Source organism: Seriola aureovittata, chromosome 19, assembly GCF_021018895.1.
Source record: "Seriola aureovittata isolate HTS-2021-v1 ecotype China chromosome 19, ASM2101889v1, whole genome shotgun sequence".
Lineage (NCBI taxonomy): Eukaryota > Metazoa > Chordata > Actinopteri > Carangiformes > Carangidae > Seriola > Seriola aureovittata.
The window spans coordinates 2886034-2906367 of NC_079382.1; the positions used below are offsets into that span (position 1 = coordinate 2886034).

At 41.4% G+C, this 20334-nt stretch overlaps 2 protein-coding genes across 2 annotated transcripts in view; both read left to right on the forward strand.

Annotated features, from left to right (window-relative positions):
- Positions 1-11002, forward strand: part of igf2r (insulin-like growth factor 2 receptor) — a 47746-nt gene extending 36744 nt beyond the window's left edge. Inside the window, exons 36-50 of the mRNA XM_056405304.1 lie at positions 824-905; positions 1047-1180; positions 1477-1626; positions 1719-1874; positions 2028-2238; positions 3042-3276; positions 3637-3773; positions 4068-4185; positions 4987-5133; positions 5255-5439; positions 5548-5734; positions 5853-6002; positions 6131-6200; positions 6286-6570; positions 7297-11002. Of these exons, the coding sequence (XP_056261279.1) occupies positions 824-905; positions 1047-1180; positions 1477-1626; positions 1719-1874; positions 2028-2238; positions 3042-3276; positions 3637-3773; positions 4068-4185; positions 4987-5133; positions 5255-5439; positions 5548-5734; positions 5853-6002; positions 6131-6200; positions 6286-6570; positions 7297-7455 (2406 nt within the window). The 3' untranslated portion in view covers positions 7456-11002. The remainder of the gene's footprint in view (positions 1-823; positions 906-1046; positions 1181-1476; positions 1627-1718; positions 1875-2027; positions 2239-3041; positions 3277-3636; positions 3774-4067; positions 4186-4986; positions 5134-5254; positions 5440-5547; positions 5735-5852; positions 6003-6130; positions 6201-6285; positions 6571-7296) is intronic.
- Positions 11003-12443: 1441 nt separating this feature from the next.
- Positions 12444-19010, forward strand: LOC130187857 (solute carrier family 22 member 2-like). The gene is made up of 11 exons (XM_056405781.1): positions 12444-12845; positions 13795-13898; positions 14084-14238; positions 14348-14516; positions 15473-15587; positions 16047-16147; positions 16250-16464; positions 16573-16681; positions 16915-17027; positions 17807-17906; positions 18678-19010. The coding sequence occupies exons 1-11, from the start codon at positions 12444-12446 to the stop codon at positions 18769-18771; spliced, it is 1677 nt and encodes a 558-aa protein (XP_056261756.1). The 3' UTR covers positions 18772-19010.
- The last annotated feature ends 1324 nt before the right edge of the window (positions 19011-20334 follow it).

Consider the following 20334-nt stretch of genomic DNA (forward strand, 5'->3'; position numbering starts at 1 on the left):
CGAAAAGGAACGTGTTGGCATCAGCGAATTAATGTTAAGAATGATACTAAACCTGATTTCAGCATGTGTTTGTAAGTGTGTGCAGGGATAGGGTCTATAACCATCAGCTGAACACATACAGATGTTTTAGAGTGTTACTATCGCTCAGTCATACAGATATTACTATCGCTCAGTCATACAGATATTACTATCGCTCAGTCAGACAGATGTTATAATCACTCAGTCAGACAGATGTTACCATCACTCAGTCATACAGATATTACTATCACTCAGTCGGACAGATGTTATAATCACTCACAGGCATACAGATGTTCTTGTTAACACACACAGGATGCTGTAACTTGGTGCAGCTTTTATCTTAAGAAGTTATTTCCACATCTTCAAGTGTAGAATAGATGGACAGAGGCTTTATTGATCTTGAAGGAATTTAAAGGTGCATTCTTTTTCAAATTAGCACTAAATTGATCATTTCACAGAGCAAATTGAATTTCAGCTGCGTCTAGCCTGCAGGTCGACTATAATCAGCTTCTATAGACTTGTCAAGGATAATCAGAGGAGGCAGGAATGCAGAATTACATTTCTTTGGTGCAGTAGAAGCGTGGGTTTGTGTCTGACTCACTTGTTCCAAAATACTTCTTGAAAGTCAGGAGTATTTAGAAGAGCAAATATTAGGAGAAAACGTTGCAAAGTCATTGTGTAGTCGATAAAAGAGTAATAACATTACAGTAGAAAATGTCTGAATTCCTTTACTTTGGGTTTGGCTTTCTGAAGCCTGAAAACTCTTATTGTTCAGTGTTCAGTTCCTTTTTCCTTTTTCCCTCAGGTAAAATGCTCAGTGGAAAACGGCTCCTCTCTTATAGACCTGACTCCTCTGATTCATGTCAATGGGTACTACACAGCAACAGGTCAGTGAGCCAAGGTCTCACATCTAACCACTTAAATACAGATATCACATGCCTTTCATGCAGTAATGGTGCTCTAAATGTGAAACAATATGCATCATGTCAGTGTGCTTCCCTTTCTCTCCTCCACTGTTGTCCCCTCAGATGAAGCAGTAGACCAAAGTGATGGATCTTCAGACTTCTACATCAACATCTGTCTGCCCCTGAACCCCATCCCTGGGGTCAACTGCCCCCCTGGAGCTGCTGTCTGTATGGATCCTGATAGTGGACCACCAGTGGTGAGACACACTGACTAATGTTGTCCTTTATACTGTTTTCAGACCAGGTAGATGTGCTTTGATGTCAAAGTTGTAAGTTCAGACATCTCTAGATTTTGTGAGTGATTGTTTATTATCCAGTCAGCAACACGTGACCCATCCAGAGAAAATTGGAGGCAAATCATGGTGAAAGAAGAAGTGGGAAAATGTTTTTCTGTTTCCTTTTTTTTTTTGATGATGATCCTTCTTTCCCTTTTGTCTGAAAATCTTTTTTCCTCTAATCTCTTTCTCCTTCTCTCTCCTTCTGTCTCTTCAAGGATATTGGACGGACGACCAGTGGCCCTGAGATCGACAGCGCAACAGGAGAGGTGTCCATCACTTATTACAGCTCCACCAAGTGTGCAGAGGACCCTGCACAGAACTACTCCTCCACCATTATCTTCACCTGCCAGAGAGGCCTGGAGCTGGTCAGTCAGCACTTCCTATGTCCCTCACATGCACCGGCACTGTTGTTTTTATTTGTGAACAAATTAGTGACTAATTACATGTCTGTATCCAGGGCTCTCCACGAATGGTGAGGCTGGAATGTATCTATTTGTTTGAGTGGGCGACTCCTGTAGTCTGTTCAGATGACACCCATATCAGCGGCTGCCAGCTCACTGACACCCAGCTCCAGTTCACCTTTGACCTTTCACCACTGAAAAGTGAAGTCCAGGTGAGATTACGTCCCAGTAACTCGTGACTCTAGGTGCACCTGGATATTCCCTTCATCTTGTTAAATACATTCTGCCAAGGTGTAGGTTAGAAAATATGGTGAATCCAGTTATTTGGGTATTTTTAGAGACTGTGTGTGTTTCTATGTTATCAGGTACCAGGACCGTCCAGCATGTACCACATCAGCGTGTGCGGCTCAGTGTCGGAGCCGGCCTGTAAGAAGAGTGCAGTTTGCCAGGTGTCTGGTTCCGGTGCAGACAAGTCGGCTTCGTCATTTGGCATCTCCAAGTTCATGACTATGAACTACAGACATGAAGAGCAGGCCGTACTGATGCAGTATGGTGAGGGAGATCCCTGCCCACCAGGTGAGTCTGCTGCACTCGCCTCGTTTACAAAAAGGCTCACGATGAAACGCTCATTTCCAACGTGGTCACAGGATGTTATAAGTCAAAACACAAGACATTCTATGTAAAACTACCTAATGATATCCTGAAATCCAACATTACATTGCCACAATTTAAATAAGAAATGCCCACTTCAGAACACCTTAGTACAACAAGGACTATTTAAGAGTGAGAGGAAGAGTCAAAAGTAAAAATGAGGAAGAGCAGGGCCCTGTCCTTGAATAACTGAAGTTAGCTTTGATTGTTGATGAAATGACAAAAACATGGATTTTTAAGTTCTTTAAAGCTTAAAAATGATCTTGAGCTGTCAGAGCAAAACCTGCAGAAGCTTGTGCATTAACCAAGATTGTTTTGGGTGAACCCCTTTAAACTCCTTATCGAACCTCATTAAGTTTAGTTTTTATCGTCTGCAAGTTATTAAAGTTATTATTAACTGAACTCAAAGATTCAGTTTGGATCAATAACATTGATTAAACTAAAATAATGAATTTTCACAACCTGCTGCTCCAAAATGAAAATGAGCTGAGCAGCACAAGATCTGAAATGTTGATACAATGAAACATCTGATATTTCACAAACTACTTGATCCAAACAACGGAGGTATAAATGAGCTGCTAACGCTACCTGCCTATTTTTAACATTGGGTCTTTCCTAATAAACAAAAACATGTAGAGATAAAAGGTTTGGTAAGAGATTCATGTATGCTCACCAGTTCCTTCTCTCTCTACTGAAAACCACCCCTGCCTTTGCTCTCTCTCTTCCAGCCTCTGGTAAACGTCAGTCCTCCATATTGTTTACCTGCGACCAGTCTGCGGGCCTCGGCTCTCCACAGCTGCTCTCGGAGACGGCAGGTTGTTCGGCCACTTTCCAGTGGAAGACCAGTGCCGTTTGCCCCCCAAGGAAGATGGAGTGCAAGCTGGTCAGCCAGCATCAGACTTTCGACCTTCGAGCGCTGTCCTCCCTCACCGAGCCATGGAAGTTTAGCCACAGCGGAGATTCGTAAGTTTAGCTAAGTTTCCATTGTAACTCTTTCTTTTAATCATAGCTTTAGTCTTAAATATATTAATGCATGCTCTTATTTTATCTTCATTCCCGAAAGAATTGAGCTAGAAACGAAGAAAATGAAGCTGTTTATGCATCAAAATCTAAAATACAGCATAAAATGAAATAAGTACAGAGGATATTTCAGCGATAATAACTTTCCCTGCTTCACAACAGAATAGATACCAGACAAAGAATAAAAAGTCATATTGGAGAAAACATTGTCAATTAGAAATATTCTGTACCTAAAGCTTGATCTTGATGCTTCATTACTAGTCCTGAGTTTATTTCAATATGACACTGTTTTTACGTCCTCAGGTATTTCATCAACCTGTGTCAGGGTATCCACGGCGGACTGCCAGGTTGTCCTGAGGGAGCAACTGTGTGTCAACACTCAGCATCAGGACAGACTCACACCCTGGGCCGAGTTTACACTCAGAAAATGAGCTTGACTGGTGGGTGATCAAGTCGAACACACCCCAGGAAGCTTAATGTTCAATAGGATGTTTAAAAGGGCCAATAATGATATAAATGTTTGGTGCTGAAATTCATATCAATTTTAACCTTTTTCTCAAAGGAATTTAACAAATGTTATTGATGAGGCATTTTTTCTGAATGGGATATTTCACAACTCTGACTTAAACTGACAGCAGTGCAGCCATTGAGGTTAACAGTCAAATATAAATCGACAATTAGATGAATATATTGAATGGTATTTTTTTCTTCTTTCTTCTTTCCCCTCTCTACAGATGGAAAGATCTCCGTCAGTTATTCAGCCGGAGATGACGTCTGTGGTAACGGAGTGAAGGCGAAGACTGTGATCCAGCTGAGCTGTGGCTCCACTGTTGGACACCCAGCGCTCATCAGGTAACACACACACACACACAGTTTTGTATTTTCACCCTGACTAGCCAGAGATCGAATTTGTTAGGATAAAAGCTTTGAGATATTATTTACAGCCAATTTGAATAATAAAGTAAATATCAAATAAGGACGAGAAAGAAATTAAATAAAGCACAACAGGATTTTTTTTCTCAAGGTCAAAATCTGCATCATTACCTATAGATCTGGTATCTTGACTACTACATGTGATGCTCAGACGGACAGACAAAGCACATTCCACAGTAACATTCATTGACTCTGTGGTTCAGCTTCTCTAACTGCCAGTTAACAGCAGAACTGTTTCGTCTTTAAAGTTAAACCTCCTCTGGTTAAAGTTTCATTTGAGGTGCTTTGCAAGACATTTCTTATTTCTCAGCAGACGTCATGTCGTTCACAGCCATGAGTCTGTTAGATTGAATACAAGTGATTCACACTGACAAAGTGTTAAAATTGTTGTTTTTCCAGCTCCGTTGTTTGTTAATGTTTTTCTTTGTATCTCTTGGTTTACATTGATCAAAAGTAGTTTCAATAAAATTTATATATTAAAAAGTTTATGTACTTTACTGCCACAATAAACTCCCTCATGTTTTATTTGTTTTGTTTTTTTTCATCCACTGCCACAGTTAGTCGTGCTCTTTGTTTATGGTTTTAAATTCACTCCAGCAGTTAGATCGGACCTAGAAATATCAAATCTGGAAATCTAGTTTTCTGAAGTTTGCAGTCTGCAGCGGCTAAGAATATCTCATCTGTGTGTGTGCGTGTGTGTGTCTGTGTGTGTGTGAACAGTGTTGATAAGGCATCGTGTGAGTTTGTGATTGGGTGGGAGACTCGGTCGGCGTGCGCGGTGAAGCAGCGCGAGGTGGAGATGGTGAATGGGACGATACAGGTTCCTGACACTGGAGCCAGACTCAGCCTGGGAGCGCTCTACTTCAGGTACCGTGAGCACACGCTCCACCTGTCCAGCTGTGTCTCACTCTCAAGGTCATTTTTAGTTTAGTAAAGGGAAGGGGAAATACTTATCTGTGAACTCTTTTTACCCTCCTTCTCCTCTCAGCCACCATCAGGCATCTGGAGACATCCGTCCCAACGGCGACCGCTATATCTACCACATCCAGTTGTCTGGCATCACCAACAACTCCTTGTCCAGCTGTATTGGTGCCAACATCTGCCAGGTGAAGCTCAACGGTCCGTACAGACGCAGGATTGGCTCCTCCAGCAAAGCCAAGTACTACATTAAAGGTCAGTTACTGCACAGTATAGCATCACGTTTCCCCAACTGGCCCCTGTCTCTCCATCTGTACTAATTAATGACGTGGTATTTCATCGACCCCTCTGCTTCTCCATCAGGAGGAAACCTGGATGTGATGGTGCCCTCTGAGTCTGAGTGTGGCCGGGAGAAAACCAAAATGGTGTCATCCACCATCATGTTCCACTGCAACCCCTCGGCAGGCGTCGGCATCCCTGAGTTCATGCTGGAGACGGATGAATGCCAGTATCTGTTTGTGTGGCACACGAACGCCGTGTGTGGTCTGACGTGAGTAAACACTCACCTGTACCGGACGTAAAACATCTGGAATATAGATTTTACTCTATACAACAAAATTTAAGATGGAAGAAATGGCAAATATATGTGATATGTTTCTGTCCTGCAGAGCTGTTGATGCGCGGTCATACGACGACGACGGCAGCGACACTCCCGCTCTTTCCAGGCGGAGCCAGGCGATGGGGGTGGTGCTGAGCCTCCTGATGGTGGGTCTGTCTGTCTGTCTGCTGGGACTTTTGCTCCACAAGAGAGAGAGAAGGTGAGGCCACAAGTCTCCATTGGCTGGATTGTGTTTATTTATTAATTTATTTTGATTGAAATTAGTAGAATTTAAAATTAGAATTTAGTTTTGCTGAATGTTTTTATACATTTCTTGTCTCTTTCCAGGGAGCTCGTGATCCAGAAGGTCGCTGGCTGCTGCAGGAGAGGAAACCAAGTCTCCTATAAATATTCCAAGGCAGGTTGATCAAATGAATGAATGAATCTGCCTCTGAGTCAGCCCGATATTTTGCTTCATGCACTAACTTGCCTTTAAATCTCAGGTCAACATGGATGACGAAGGGGGCGAGGAGGAGATGGAGTGGCTGATGGAAGAGCTCGAAGCCCCTCCCACGTCCTCCTCCTCATCGTCTCACCGGGGCAGGAGTAACCATGGCAACGGTCACATCAGGACCAAGCCGGTGAACACGGACGGTCTGCGCTCGTTCACGCTGGACGACCAGGACGACGACAGCGAGGATGAGGTGCTGAGCGTCCCGGGGGTGCAGGTGGTCAAGTCGTCCGGACTGTCGAGGCACTCGGTTGCTCATCGCAGCGCCTTCCTACAGGTGAGCGTCATCTCCACATCAGTCCAGGTGTTACTGTGTCTCAGCTCGGTGCTCAAAACCAGAGATGTCCTGTTCAAGTTTTTTTAGCCCTAAATCCAAGTCCTTTAATGTTGTGCATCCAATCCGATACTTATATTTACCTAAATGTTGAATGAATACGTGTCATATCTGAGAACAACCAAGTTTATCTGTGGCTACTCACAGAGTTAACGTTAAATACCAACAGCTTATGTGACCTTTTCCAGAGAGTTGAGTTGTGTGAACAGCTGATAGCATTGGTCAGCGCAAGCTTAAAACAAGGAGATGCTACTTGAATGTTTGTATATCAGTCTTTGCTGATTAGAAAGCAAGAAAATGCATGTACTTGCATGGAAGCTGTGGATTGTCCTAAAATAAACTGGTACTCAGGTCCCTCATCAGAACAAAGCTCCAGTGAGCTGTGAAGATCAAGGTTCTCTATCAGGCCTCGAAACACACCTGAACCCACGTACCTTTTGAATCCACTCATGTATTGGACTTGTTGAGACACAGACCTGAGACCCTGTCCGAGCCGATCACACCGAGTGCTATCCGGTTCCACTCAGGAAGACCTCCACTGCAGAGCGCTGCTGTCTTGAACCGGCAGCAGAGATAATAAAGGATCAGATTGTGATCAGGTGTATTTTAGCTGATACTGATCTTTAGGATCAGGTCTACTGCAAACCTCACGGAAGTCTTTCTTTTCAGGAGGAGAGTGACGAGGACCTGGTCGGCCTCCTGGACGACTCGGACCGGAAGCGGAAGAGCAGCAAACCTCGCTCCTCAGCCTTTAACCTCGGTATCAACACGGCAGCCAACAGGAAACGGGACGAGGATGACAGTGACGAGGACCTCCTTAGGGTGTGATGTCACTTCCTCCCTCTCACTACCCACCTCCCATCCTATCTGAACTCTTTTTCTCTCAGTGAATGTCTCCATAATAGCAGCAACAACAACAACAGTGAAATACCAACAACACAATGAAAGCAGAAACCTTTCCCCTTTTTTGGGATTTTTTTTTTTTTTTTTGGGACTGCACCTTTACTCGGCCTACTCAGACTCTATCCAGTCCACTGTCTACAGACTGTCGATGTTAGCACATGGTGGTATATTATTTATTGATAGCTGATTATTTAAAGTGTTCTTCAGGCCATTTTTTGACCTGCACCCTATTTTTCTCATATTTTCTTCTATAATTCTGAACTGAAATAATTTGCTTCACTATAGCTACTTCAGTTACGCCACATTTATCTAATCAACATCCGACAGGCCAGTTGAGACTTTAGGAATGAACCCCGACGTATTTACTCTGCAACGAGACGTGTCAGTGAAAAAGATGTAAATGAAAATGATATCCATCTTTTCCTCTAGTGTTTTGAAATGAAGCTGTGCCATTGCTTTAGCACTTTATTGTAGCATTGATTAGCTGAGAATGACACGTTTCATTGCAGAAGGCGACAGCTACTTTTGGGGTCGTTCTTTTTATTATTATGTCCATCGGCCTGGACGTTAAAGGACGGTATTAGAAAACTGTGGTGAAGTGTACAGTTGAATAGTGGAACAATGAAGCAGGTTTTGGGAGAAAAACAATAGCTATCAAAGGAAGCTCTCAGCTCCCAGGACGTAGGCAGGGAAGGTGTCGGCTTGTGTTGTTTCTAAAGGGAATGAAGACACCCGTTTGTCTTTTCTTGCTGTTTACAGTTGCTATAATAGCAGATCTTTTCTCTTTCTTTCCCCTCGAAAAGAAAAGAAAGCACGATGCCTTCCTGATGATGAATTTACTTTGCATTTTCATCAATGAATCATGTCCGGCGACAGATTGATTTTTTTTTTTTTTTTTTGTCTTGTGTTGATCAGAGACATTGTACATAGATGATAATGTTCTATAATATGGATGTTTTTGTTTGTTTGTTTGTTGTCTTCACTGGTGAACTGCTCACACGTTTGTTTTCAAGATTATTTAAATGGTTGTCTGAGCTGATTATCTGTATGTCTCTGTGTTTTGTGTGGAAATAGAGATGGCCTTATGTGTGAATGGACGGTGGACGGAGGCGAAGAGTGAAGCTTGAGATGTTAGTTTAGGTTGTGTTGGTTTTGAAGCACCCCAACCCCCCACCCCCCACCTCCTCCCTCCCGCTAAAGCCATATTTCCTCAGCCACCACTGGCACTAATGACTGGGAAGTTGGGAATTTTTTTCTCTGCTTGCACGCTCTTGTACATTACAGGCTGGTTTGTTTTGGTCTGTGACGGCGGATGTTGCTGTGTCAAAAGTGAGATTTTAACTCGGTAAAGCCAAGTTTTTGTAGTGCCGAAATCAGCCCCTTTTTAGCCAAATGCATGTGACGATAAGACAGAAGAAAGACATGAAGTATTGATATATGAAAAATGCAGGCGATTGACTTACATTTAACACATTTTCTGCTTAATAATCAAACTAGCGTTGCCACAAAGGATGTCAGGAACGATGGAAGACCCATGGCTCAGCTGTGTGGGTAGAGTTTGTGATTTTATTGCTTTCTAAAAATGGAATCAAACTGACTGCGGTGTTCCCACATCAGAGTGATGAGGAAGCCTACACAGTATAAGCACACACAGTATTTGGGCGCCGTCTCGCTTGGTGGGTGGTTTTCATTTATCCCCACCCCAAGCGATTGTTTTAAAGGTCATTAAAAATTAGGTTACAGACAAACACAAACTCGACTTTTACCCCAGTGTAGCTTTTGTAGAAATGTTTAGAAGTGTAGCGGAGCAGCTTCAAAACGAATCAAACTCAAGCTCCTGTCATTTTGAGTCTGTGCTGTGCGCAGTGTTTGATCCTCTCTGGTGCACATACCAGTGAAGAACACATTAAGAAATAGTGTTTTCCAAGGTTGTAACTAGCAACTGTTTTCTTTATTGATTAAACAGTTGATTATTTTTTCAATTAATAGACTATAAAATGTAGTAATAGTGAAAAACGCTCTCAGTTTACTCTGACGGTTTCAAATGTTTTTTTCCCCCAAGCATCAGTCCTATGAATGAAGAAAACAACCTTGGGAGAGCAGCCATTGATCCGTAGACGCACCAAAAGTAGGGCACTTACAACAGACTCTGTATGTTTATTATTACATGATGATTACATGAGGGTGAATTCACTTCTCTTAGTGTTCAGTCCACATAAACTAGAGTTAGTAACAGACGTGATGTCATTGCTAAAAATCTCTTAACCAATCAGCAAGGAAAGTTCACCATTCAGGGTATTTCTAAAGCTTTTTACACAAATTTGCTAATCAAGTTTTTTGTAAGATGCCACAAAAAAAAATCTCAAACTGGCATTTGCATTGGAAACATCAGTGTTTTATATGGAGGAGATGGGTTGTGCCATAAAGTGAAATTAAACACGAACGAATACAAAACATCATCATCATTCTGGTCCCTCTGCTAAAGGTTTCAGTCACTGAGATCACAAGCTAAACTGGATCTTTTTGACTCCACAAAGATCATGAAAAACTGAAGCTTTGTTTACATCTTGCTCTAAAATCTAACTTCTCATGTTATAAGTTAATGATTCGAGCGCTTCATAGAATAACCATGTCATTAAGCTGCTGATCTGAAATTATGACGTGCTTTACCCAAAGTAAAATCACCGATGGGTTTCCAAAGAAAAGGTAAAATAACTGCAATGAAATGTCACCAACCCATAACTGAAATATGATTAAAAGTTCAAATTTGAGCCTGCTGACGTGACGGACATTTTTATTTTAATATTTTAAACATTTTCATTTATTCAGCATGTGGAGTTTCCGAAAAAATAAACCTCAGCAGTCTTTGTGAAATCACTTCACGATCTCGACCTGATCAGGAGGAGGTTTGAACTAGGATGAAAAGCATTTACCTGTGTTTGACACTTTGTGACTCATCTCTCCTGAGGAGACGTCGTAGCACTCCTCATTACAGAGAAGCAGATGGTACCGTGAAGTCGTTTTTTTTTTTTTTTTCCATCGTTGCATAACGTCTGTTTTCTTCTGTATTTAGCACCAAAGTTTGTGTGGCTCATCTGCATGGTACTGTACTGAACCACCTCTTTCCCATCAAGATATGAATGGACATTCTTGTGCTTTTTTTCTGTCATCACTCGAGCAGAGAACTGTTTGGGGTTAGGTGAAACTAATTCCATTTCTGAGAGCGAGGTTGAGAGCTACATTCTGAAGCCGACAAACAAGCTGCCAGAATACAGTGACTTAAAAAAAAAAAAAAAAAAAAGCACAAGAAATTTTCTGTGATGATTGGGTACTATGGGAGATCATTATGTTTTAGTTGGTGTAAGTTATGTTGTCTGATATGTTTTTCAGCTCTCTGCCTGTTTTCCTATTTAAAAAAACATTGATGTAAAAAATATTACATTATTTGAATAAATAAGAGATCCGCTGTTTATCACTGGTGTGGTTTCATCACATTCTGTTACTAATAACAAAGAAAGGAAGCAAAGAAAATAGACTTATCCTGTTCCCAGATAGCAAAAGGAAACTTCTGGCCCAACATATGTCTGCGTCCCGGCCCAAGTCTGGCCCATATACTTCCACATCTGGGCAGATATCCAGCTGTTACCCTTCTGTATTGTCTGACAGCCACAAGATTTTCTGTGTGTTTTGCTACCTGGACTTGACTTATCTGGATTGGCTTCAGATTTAACTTGGACTTGTTTCAGTGGATTTGAGATTTGACTTGGACCTGACTCAAAGGACTTAGACTTAGATTTGTCTTGAATTACTTGTGACTTCACTTAAACGTATCCGGAAGGACTTGACTTGCACTTGTCTCAAAGACCTTAAAACATTGATTTGTCATGAAGGACTTGTCTTGAATAACTTGACAGGCACTTTCTTAAACGCTTTACACTCGACTTAAACTTACCGTGAAGCACTAGAGATGTGACCTGGACTTGTCTTGAATGACTTCACCTCAACGTTTCTCAAAGAAGTTGAGACTTGACTCACACTTGTTTGGAATTTCTTAAGACTTGACCTGGTCTTGTTGTGAAGATTAGACTCAACTTGTCTGTAATGCCTTGAAGCTTGACTTGGACTTGCCCCAAAGACATAAAGACAGCTCCGTCAGCTATTGCTCAATAAGTTAAATCAAAGAAATCTTTTTATAAAAACTGTACTGTTTCATTTTTCTCAGACTGGACAGATCAGTTCACCCTCTACTTGTAAATATTGTCTCTTCATCTGGGGCTGCTTCTTCCAACAAAACTGCAGGGACTTTGAAAGAGAAGGTGCAACACAAGCACCATATCCTTCAAAACCATCGCCCCAGCTAAATTGATATAGCAGCAACTTGTGATGGTGACGGTGTCTCTCCCTCCACTCAAGAGCAACTTTTTGAGGCCTTACCTGAGCTCCAGAAGAAGCAGCTTTGGCAGTTGCATCATATTTCAGTCAGATTAATGCTCAACAGATTCCCACAAACCACATTTAAATGTTGACTGATTGACAGCGTCACTGACTGTGTGCACATGTGCATGGGCTGCAGAGACAATCTGCACAAGCCATGTTGTGTGCGTTTATGTTAATGAATCCCTGGTCATGCCGTGGTGGAGGCTTTTTCTTCCACGCAGTCTGACGTCTGAAAAAGTGATAGTAAACTTGTTTTAATGCCCCACTGCGCTGCAGGCACAGTGACAACGTCTGTCAGTGGACCTTTGCTCCTGCTGGTCCTGTTTAAAACCCAAAGCACTTCTGTTCAGTGGTCGTCTGCAGAGGGATGCTCAACATACTGTCCACTCTGACAAGGCTGTAGACACTTCGACACTCTGATAGAAACTGTTTCCTGCAGTTGTTTATAGAGAGAACAAACCAATATTTCTGCAACCATGACCACTTTTGACGACATCTTGGAGGAAGCTGGGAAGTTCGGCCGCTGTCAGAAGCGGATCTTCGCCCTGCTGTGTATGGTGTCCATGCCCTGGGCCGGTGTGTACGTCGGCATCGTCTTCCAGGGTTTCACCCCGGATCACTGGTGTCGGGACTCTGCGGTGGTGGAGATGAGGCAGGCGTGCGGCTGGAGCCTGGCAGACAGTCGCAGGCTGACGGTGCCTCTGGTCAACAGCTCTGGGGTGCTGCAGCAGAGCAGCTGTGAGCAGTACAAGGTGGACTGGAACAGCACAGGACTCACCTGTGACACCCAGGAACTGGACCTCAGCAAGACTCCCACAACAGCCTGCAAAGAGGGCTGGGAGTACGACTACGAGGGCAGACAGTCCTTTGTTACTGAGGTAAGTAAGATGTGACAGAATAGAAGTGAAGCAAATAAAACCAAACTATTTTAGGATAAGTCCCTTTCAGTCTCTGATTAAAACGTACTTTTATCATTGAGCTTCTCCTGGTTTCAGCTTCCCCTGAAGAGTTTTATTTCTCTTAAAATCACTCTGCTGTTTTTTATGCTCTTGGTTCTTTTAATTGTTCTATCTGATCATTGCTTTGAAATGTATTGATTTTTATCGATTCTGTTTTATTTCTACCATTGCTAAGCACTTTGTAGTTACGTTCTGAAGGTGCTCTTTAAAAAAAGAACATTATGTTATTATGATTAGGATAATAGAAAAACCTATGAAGTCAACACAGTGCATATTATGCAGCTAGGAATAAAGCATGATTCCCACTAAAGGATCATTTAACATTTAAAGCTAATATGTACACAATTTGTACAATGATATCATTTTTTAAATTATATTGATGACAAACGTTTTTAATGAACATGTATCTCGTTCATTGAATCCAGAATTATCAAAACAACAGTTCATGGTTTCAGGGGAAGCTGGTAGTTGGTCCTGACAGGCGTTTAAACTTTGGATAGAGGCAGGCCAGTTGTTTGCCTGCACTCGCAGTGTTAAGTGTTAAGTTAAGATCATCACTGCTATAGCTTTGTATTTAATGTACAGGCAGGGAATTTCCTAAAATGTAAGCCCATTCATCTCATTGTGGCTGGGTTGTCAAGGTTACAGGCAAAGATTACGGAAATCTTAAAGACAGAGCTGATTTCCATTAGTGAGGAAGAAGCCAGTGAAGGGAATATAAGATCCTCAAACAGGAATGAAAAACAACAAATAAAAGTCACAAACACAAAAACAATTTTCTAGCTTCTGACCCTCAAAGACTTTGAGGCAAAATCAAAGCAGTTAGGTCATTGACCTATGTGTGTGTGTGTGTGTGTGTGTGTCCCAGTTTGACTTGGTGTGTTCAGATGGATGGTTGGTGGACATGTACCAGGCCACTCTCAATGTGGGATTCCTTGTTGGAAGCATTGCTATTGGTTACCTGGCCGACAGGTAAGTCTGTGATTGGTTTGTCTGTTTTTAATGTTGCAGTGATGAGTACAGAACAGTTTCACTCAAAAGCATTGAATCTTCTTGAGTTTAACTTCATTATTATTTTCTTAAGGACGTATATTATTTCATTAAACTGAGTAATGACTGATGGTCCCTGTCTGCCTTGTTTGTGTCTTTGCCTCCAGGTTTGGCAGGAAAATGAGCTTCCTGATGTCCAACCTGTTGAATGGGATCGCAGGGATCCTGGTTGCCGTGGCTCCGGACTACGTGTCTTTACTGATTTTCAGAACGCTTTACGGGTTTGGAGTGAAAGGAGGCTGGGTGGCTGGATACGTACTGAGTAAGAACAACGTTTAACCATATAGCTTTTATCTCACCATGACAGTGCCAAATGTTATTTGATATGTGAAACCTTTCTTCTTCTTCTTCTCCTCCTCCTTCTCTCACAGTCACAGAGATTGTGGGAGTGGAGTACAGACGTACGGTGGGAGTCCTTTACCAGATGTTCTTCAGCGTCGGCATCCTCCTCCTCCCTCTGCTCGCCTACTTCATCACCGACTGGCGCTGGCTGCAGGTCGTCATCACCGTCCCCTACATCATCTTCCTGTCCTACTACTGGTGAGAGACACCCCCTTCTGATTTCTTTGTTTTGTTCTTCACGAAGTCTGAAGTCTTTAAATTACTCCATGTTTAGTTTTTTTTTGAGAAGATTTTAAAAAGTAAAAAACATACAATAATACGTACACTATGTAATAATATATATATAATAATAATATTGCCGATTATCATTTTATTATTAGAGCACCTTTCAAAAGACTGTTACAAAGTGCTTCACTGTAAAAATAAAAGTAGTAAATCAAAAACAAATATGAAAACAATTACAACAAACAGCACCAGTGAGGAAAAAGCCGTAAGATGAAGGTGAGTTTTAAAAAGAGAAAAGGCCTGGTCACCTTGACAAGTTGAGATTTGGGAACCGTTAGTCAGGCATTGCTAGAGGATCTCAAGCAGAGGCCAGGCTCTTAGGGAGGTAATAAATCACAGATAAAGGCAGGAGCCTGACCATTCAAGGTTTAAAGAACAAGCAGTAGAGGCCACCTGATAGGTGAATGGTTGGAGAGCATAAGGGCCAAATGCCCTGAGCAGTGCGTCGCCTGTTTGAGACCCTTTGCTGTGTGGGATTCCCCTACTCTCTCTCTCTCCTCACATTTCCTGTCTGTCTCCACCGCTGCTCTCCAATAAAGGCATAAACCCCCCCCCCCCAAAAAAAAAAAACAGTAAAATCTTAAAATTGACTCTAAAATGAACAAGTAACCAGCGAGGACTGTGATGTGTGATGCGGCTGCGTGTCTCAGAACATGTTAACAGCAGCATTATGTATCAGCTGTCGTGTTTGGGCGTTTCAGATTCTGCTGATACCAGAATAAAGAGCGTCGCAGTGGGTCAGTCTGGAGGAGATAAAATCATGGATGATCTTCTCTAGGTCTGCAGATGACAGGGCCTGAACCGGGCTGAACATCTCCGTCGGACAAAGCAGAATCACACACGCTTCATGAAAGTTTTTGTGTTTGCAGGTTCATCCCTGAATCTCCAAGATGGCTTCTCTCTCAGAACAAAAAGACCCAAGCTGTGAAGATCACAGAGGACATGGCCAAAGAAAACAAGAGGACTCTCTCCAAAAACATCGAGGTAGCTGACACCAGATCAGTCCAGACCAGAGTCCAGTTCATCAAGTCAGTTGTAGAGAGGCGAGATCTGTGCGTCTGGTGCCACAAATACAGTTTAGAATAAGACACATACTTTGTTATCGCAGCTGCGAGTGCAAAGACTGTGTTTCATGCTGTTAACACGGCTCCTTCCATTCAGTTTTTGTATTTTATTTAACTACAACTTACTATTCTCTCTTCTTTTTTTTTTCCTCAAGACTCTTGTTATTTAGGATCATTTGATAGTGTTCTGGTTTTAGTTTAGTTGTAGTTAGTTGCTTGAATTTCCCTGTGTGTGAGATCAGGAAAGTTTGTTTTATCTCATCTTGAAAACGGAAGTGATTTACTCTTTGCTTATACAATGACTTGTCAGATCATCAGGGTGCAGTAGGGGTTGAAGCAGCTCTCTGTAAAATCCTCATGTATTTTCTTGATGCCACAGACTCTGAAAGATGATAACGCCGACTCCTCTACCGCCTCCTTCATGGACCTTATCAGGACTCCCAAAATGAGAAAACACACTTTCATCCTCAGCTACAACTGGTGGGTTTTTAGTTAGATAATGTTTGTTTTTGTTTTTTTTGGTACAGAAACCATTTCCAAGCTGTAAATAATAAAAAAACACAACACCACTGCCTCTTCCAGGTTCACCAGTGCTGTGGTGTACCAGGGCCTCATCATGAGGCTGGGTATCCTGGGAGGAGACGTCTACATCGACTTCCTCATCTCTGGCCTGGTGGAGTTCCCCGCAGCCTTCCTCATCCTCTTCACCATCGAACGTATCGGCCGGCGTCTCCCCTTCGCCTCCGCCAACATCGTCGCCGGAGCCTCCTGCTTCATCACTGCCTTCATCCCTGACAGTGAGTATGAGGGGAGGTTGGGACTTCACACGCTCATCGGATTATAACGTCTCAGTTCAGTAAAAGTTGTTTAATTAAAAACAAACGTGTCTATTTCTTTTCATGCAGGTATGTTCTGGTTTAAGACGGTGGTGGCCTGCATCGGTCGGCTGGGTATCACCATGGCCTTCGAGATGGTGGTGTTTGTTAACACTGAGCTCTACCCGACGTTTGTCAGGTAAAGTCTTACCTGAGCAGCATCAGTGCAGGTGCTAACGTTAGTTTGTCAAAGCCCACAATGAATAGCAAAGGTTCTATAACGTTGAAAGCAATAATCAGGTAAATGGATATTACATCTTCATGGGGCCACTAATGAAAATGACATATACTGTATGAGCAAATGTGCATATTGTCACTTTGAAATGAAGTATATAAAACTATACAACTGAGCTGTTGTGCTTGTGTCTGCAGGAACCTGGGAGTGTCAGTTTGTTCCACTCTGTGTGACGTTGGAGGCATCGTCGCTCCGTTCCTGCTCTACAGACTGGCTGTCATCTGGCTGGAGCTGCCACTCATCATCTTCGGTGTGTTTTCTATTATTATGGAGTGAGAACATTTGCTGCAGTCTGTCTAAAATAATACACGTTCATTCTGGGAGAAAAAAAGATGTTCGTCCCTAATATGTAAGACAGACCGATACTTTAATTCTCTTTACGCTGGCACTTTGTAATTAATGTACTTGAGTAGCTCCAAACCTCCAAACAGATTTCTGATAAAAGGCTCCACCCACCAGCCTGCCAAACACACACTGTCTGTTTCTTTTTGATTTCAGAGTTCAGCATGTTGATGAAACTAAACTCTATTTTCCAAACTACTAATTTAAAGGTTCTATATGTAACGTGTAAGAAAACCCTTGTTATCAATGACACCGGCGGCCGTTAGGTGAACTACAGTCAGCATCCTGTTGCTCGGTGACAATGGGTTTGGGTAGAGTCAATTTAAGGATTAGCGGGAGAAGAGGAAGGAGCAGTCTGCCCTTCTGGAGAGTTTTGAATGGGATTAATTAGGACTGCAGACAATAGACCAGCAGCCAAGTGAAGTAACTTCTTCAAAAATAGCCTTGGGCACCCAACACCCTGTCCCCAGTTCTTGGTCTTTCCCTCCTCAAACGTTCGAGTCTGTGCTCACCATTGCTTAGTGTGTTTATCCGCTTTTAACTCATTTCACATAATATTAAGAAACCAGTTGTAAAACACGTCCGGCTGCTATGCGAGTGAAGGGAAAGGAAACAGAGGTAATTAAACAGCTGTTAAAAAGCTGATGTGTTATTAAAGCTAGGAATATGTTGCACTGTGTTGTGCAGGGTCTCTGGCTTTCCTGGCTGGTGGTTTGGTGCTGCTGCTCCCTGAGACCAGAGGCGTGCCGCTGCCCGACACCATCGATGACATCGAGTTCCCCGACAGGTGAGAATCCACCAGATAAAAAAGCTGTCTATCACCCAAGTGCTTTTTTTTTTTTTTTTTTTACAAATGAATATATGTCTGTGTATTTGTGTGAACTGTATGTACAATCGCTGCTCACTTCATCATGTACATCTGTGCTATCTAATGCAGTGCAGTTCAATACAAAAGCTCTGCCATGAATTGTATTTTTACAAAGGCACAGAGAGGCGAAAATACACACAAAAAACTAATGTACTGTTCTATCGGAATCTATTGGTATCTATAATGATTAAAAGTCAATGGAAAAATGCCAATGTAACAATCTATATAACAATAATACATACATAATATCACATTAAGCACAGTCACACACAGGATGGCAAAACTGCATGTTTTTATTTTGGATTTCTGAGAAGAACAAAACATTGACAAGTTTATTCCATTTAATAGAGTCGACAAAATAGCCTATCAATACACACCTATCAATATAATGTGGTGTTCCAGTGCAACATTACCACCCAATACCCTCTCATTAATAAACATAAAGAAGAAGAATTATGTTTTTGACAGTGTCAACAAAAACTGAAAATGTATAACCTTCATAAATGCAGAATTCATGACTGAGCTGTTATATTGGATTGCATTAGATTGTACAGATGTACCTCTATGTACATGTACACACTCTGGACGCAGTTATATTGAAGATGTTGTCTTATTCCTTTCAAGGATATACTCTGTATTAGGTACAAGTTTGTTCTTGATGCACAGAATGTGGTTGTTCTTTGTGTGCAGGGTGAAGGAGAAAGCTGAGCTGAAGAACCAGCAGACGACCAACTTGTTGCCCAACAACAACGTAACGACCAACAAAGATCCAGCAACTGTCTAACCTCTTCCTGAGACCAAAGTATTTATTTATGTTGTTTAACAGTGAATAAATCTGCTCATATGTTTCTTTGTTAAGCCTTGGGGTCTGGTGATGTTGGGTGTTATATTAATATGTGAGTATTTTTATTAAGAGTCAATGGACTAGGGTCAGAATTATTATATTGTAAGAATTATTACAGAACTGCATTATTAAATTATTAAAGAATTTTCTTTTAACACAACTCAAGACTCAGTGTTTTCATAAAGAAAGAGACCATGCAAAAGACATTTGTCCTGACTTAAATCCTGGAGAGCTCAGTCGTGTGTTTTACATAGTGCAACCAAACCAACTCATATTGTTTTAATTAGAAAAATTCAGTCAATAACACTCGCAAACACAGTATGGTTGCATGCTGCACTCAACATGCTGCATCTCCTCATCTAACAGTTCACTGTGGCTGCTCCTTTTCGTCCTGTTTGTGTTTTGTGTGAACGCTTCACAATAAAATCCAGCGCATGTTTCGTCAGATGAGTGCTTTTAATGTGAAGCAGCAGGCTCCCTGGGAACCCTTTTCTTCTGTACGGAGGCAATCTGAATCCCATGCCATATTGAATGGCAATTGAAATTGAAAGCTTGGGGTGAGAGAGAGAGAGAGGGCCATATGGATTCGAAGTCCTAATGGTACACAGTCTACCAGGTGAGCCACTGAGGCGCCCCCAGATTCCTTCATCTATATGTATTATTTATCTATTAATATTTTCCAAATATGTACTTGTACATGTTATAGATACAGAACAAGTAGGAACATTTTCCAGATCATTTCAGGTCTTATTTTGAAACAGATTCACTCATACAGGTCTCAGCCTTCAACGTTCATCTTCCAAAGCAGTTCTACAGAACATATTTAAAATCTGTTTTATTATCTTTTTCTCATGTCATATTATATTTATTTTAACATTGGGTCATTTGGGCTTTTCTCCCTTCTCCCAGCACAATATTTTTCAATGTTTTTGTATGCCATTTATTTGCTCTCTCTTATTCAGAATGATATTCACGTCACATCATTACAGAATCTCTTATTACATTCTCCTGCATACCTATTAAACATTAAACTGAAACCCACACCTGTGGCCAATTAAACAAAGAAAAGAAAGGAAAAAAAAGAACCACTACCCACTTCACTCATATATATTCATCTGTATACCACTCTCCATTTCCCCCCTGTATACATGTAGACAAGTACTTGTTTACCTTCCATACCTTTTCAGTCTCTTTGTTAATTAAAATATTAAAAATTCATAACAATTATAATACTAATAATAGATAAACTAATAATAAAGAATATTACAATAACATTAATTAAATAAACAAATAAGCAATTAAGTAAAGAGGGAAATAATAGTTACAAAATTTAATATTTAGAATAACAATTATAATAACAACCATAGTAGTAAAATGATGAAAATAATTAATTAATTAAAAAATAATTAATATCAAATAAAATAAAAAGGGGGAAAGAAAAATGTATTCATCTTATACATGAATAAACCATAATCACAGGAAATAACATTCTTTGTGACTGTT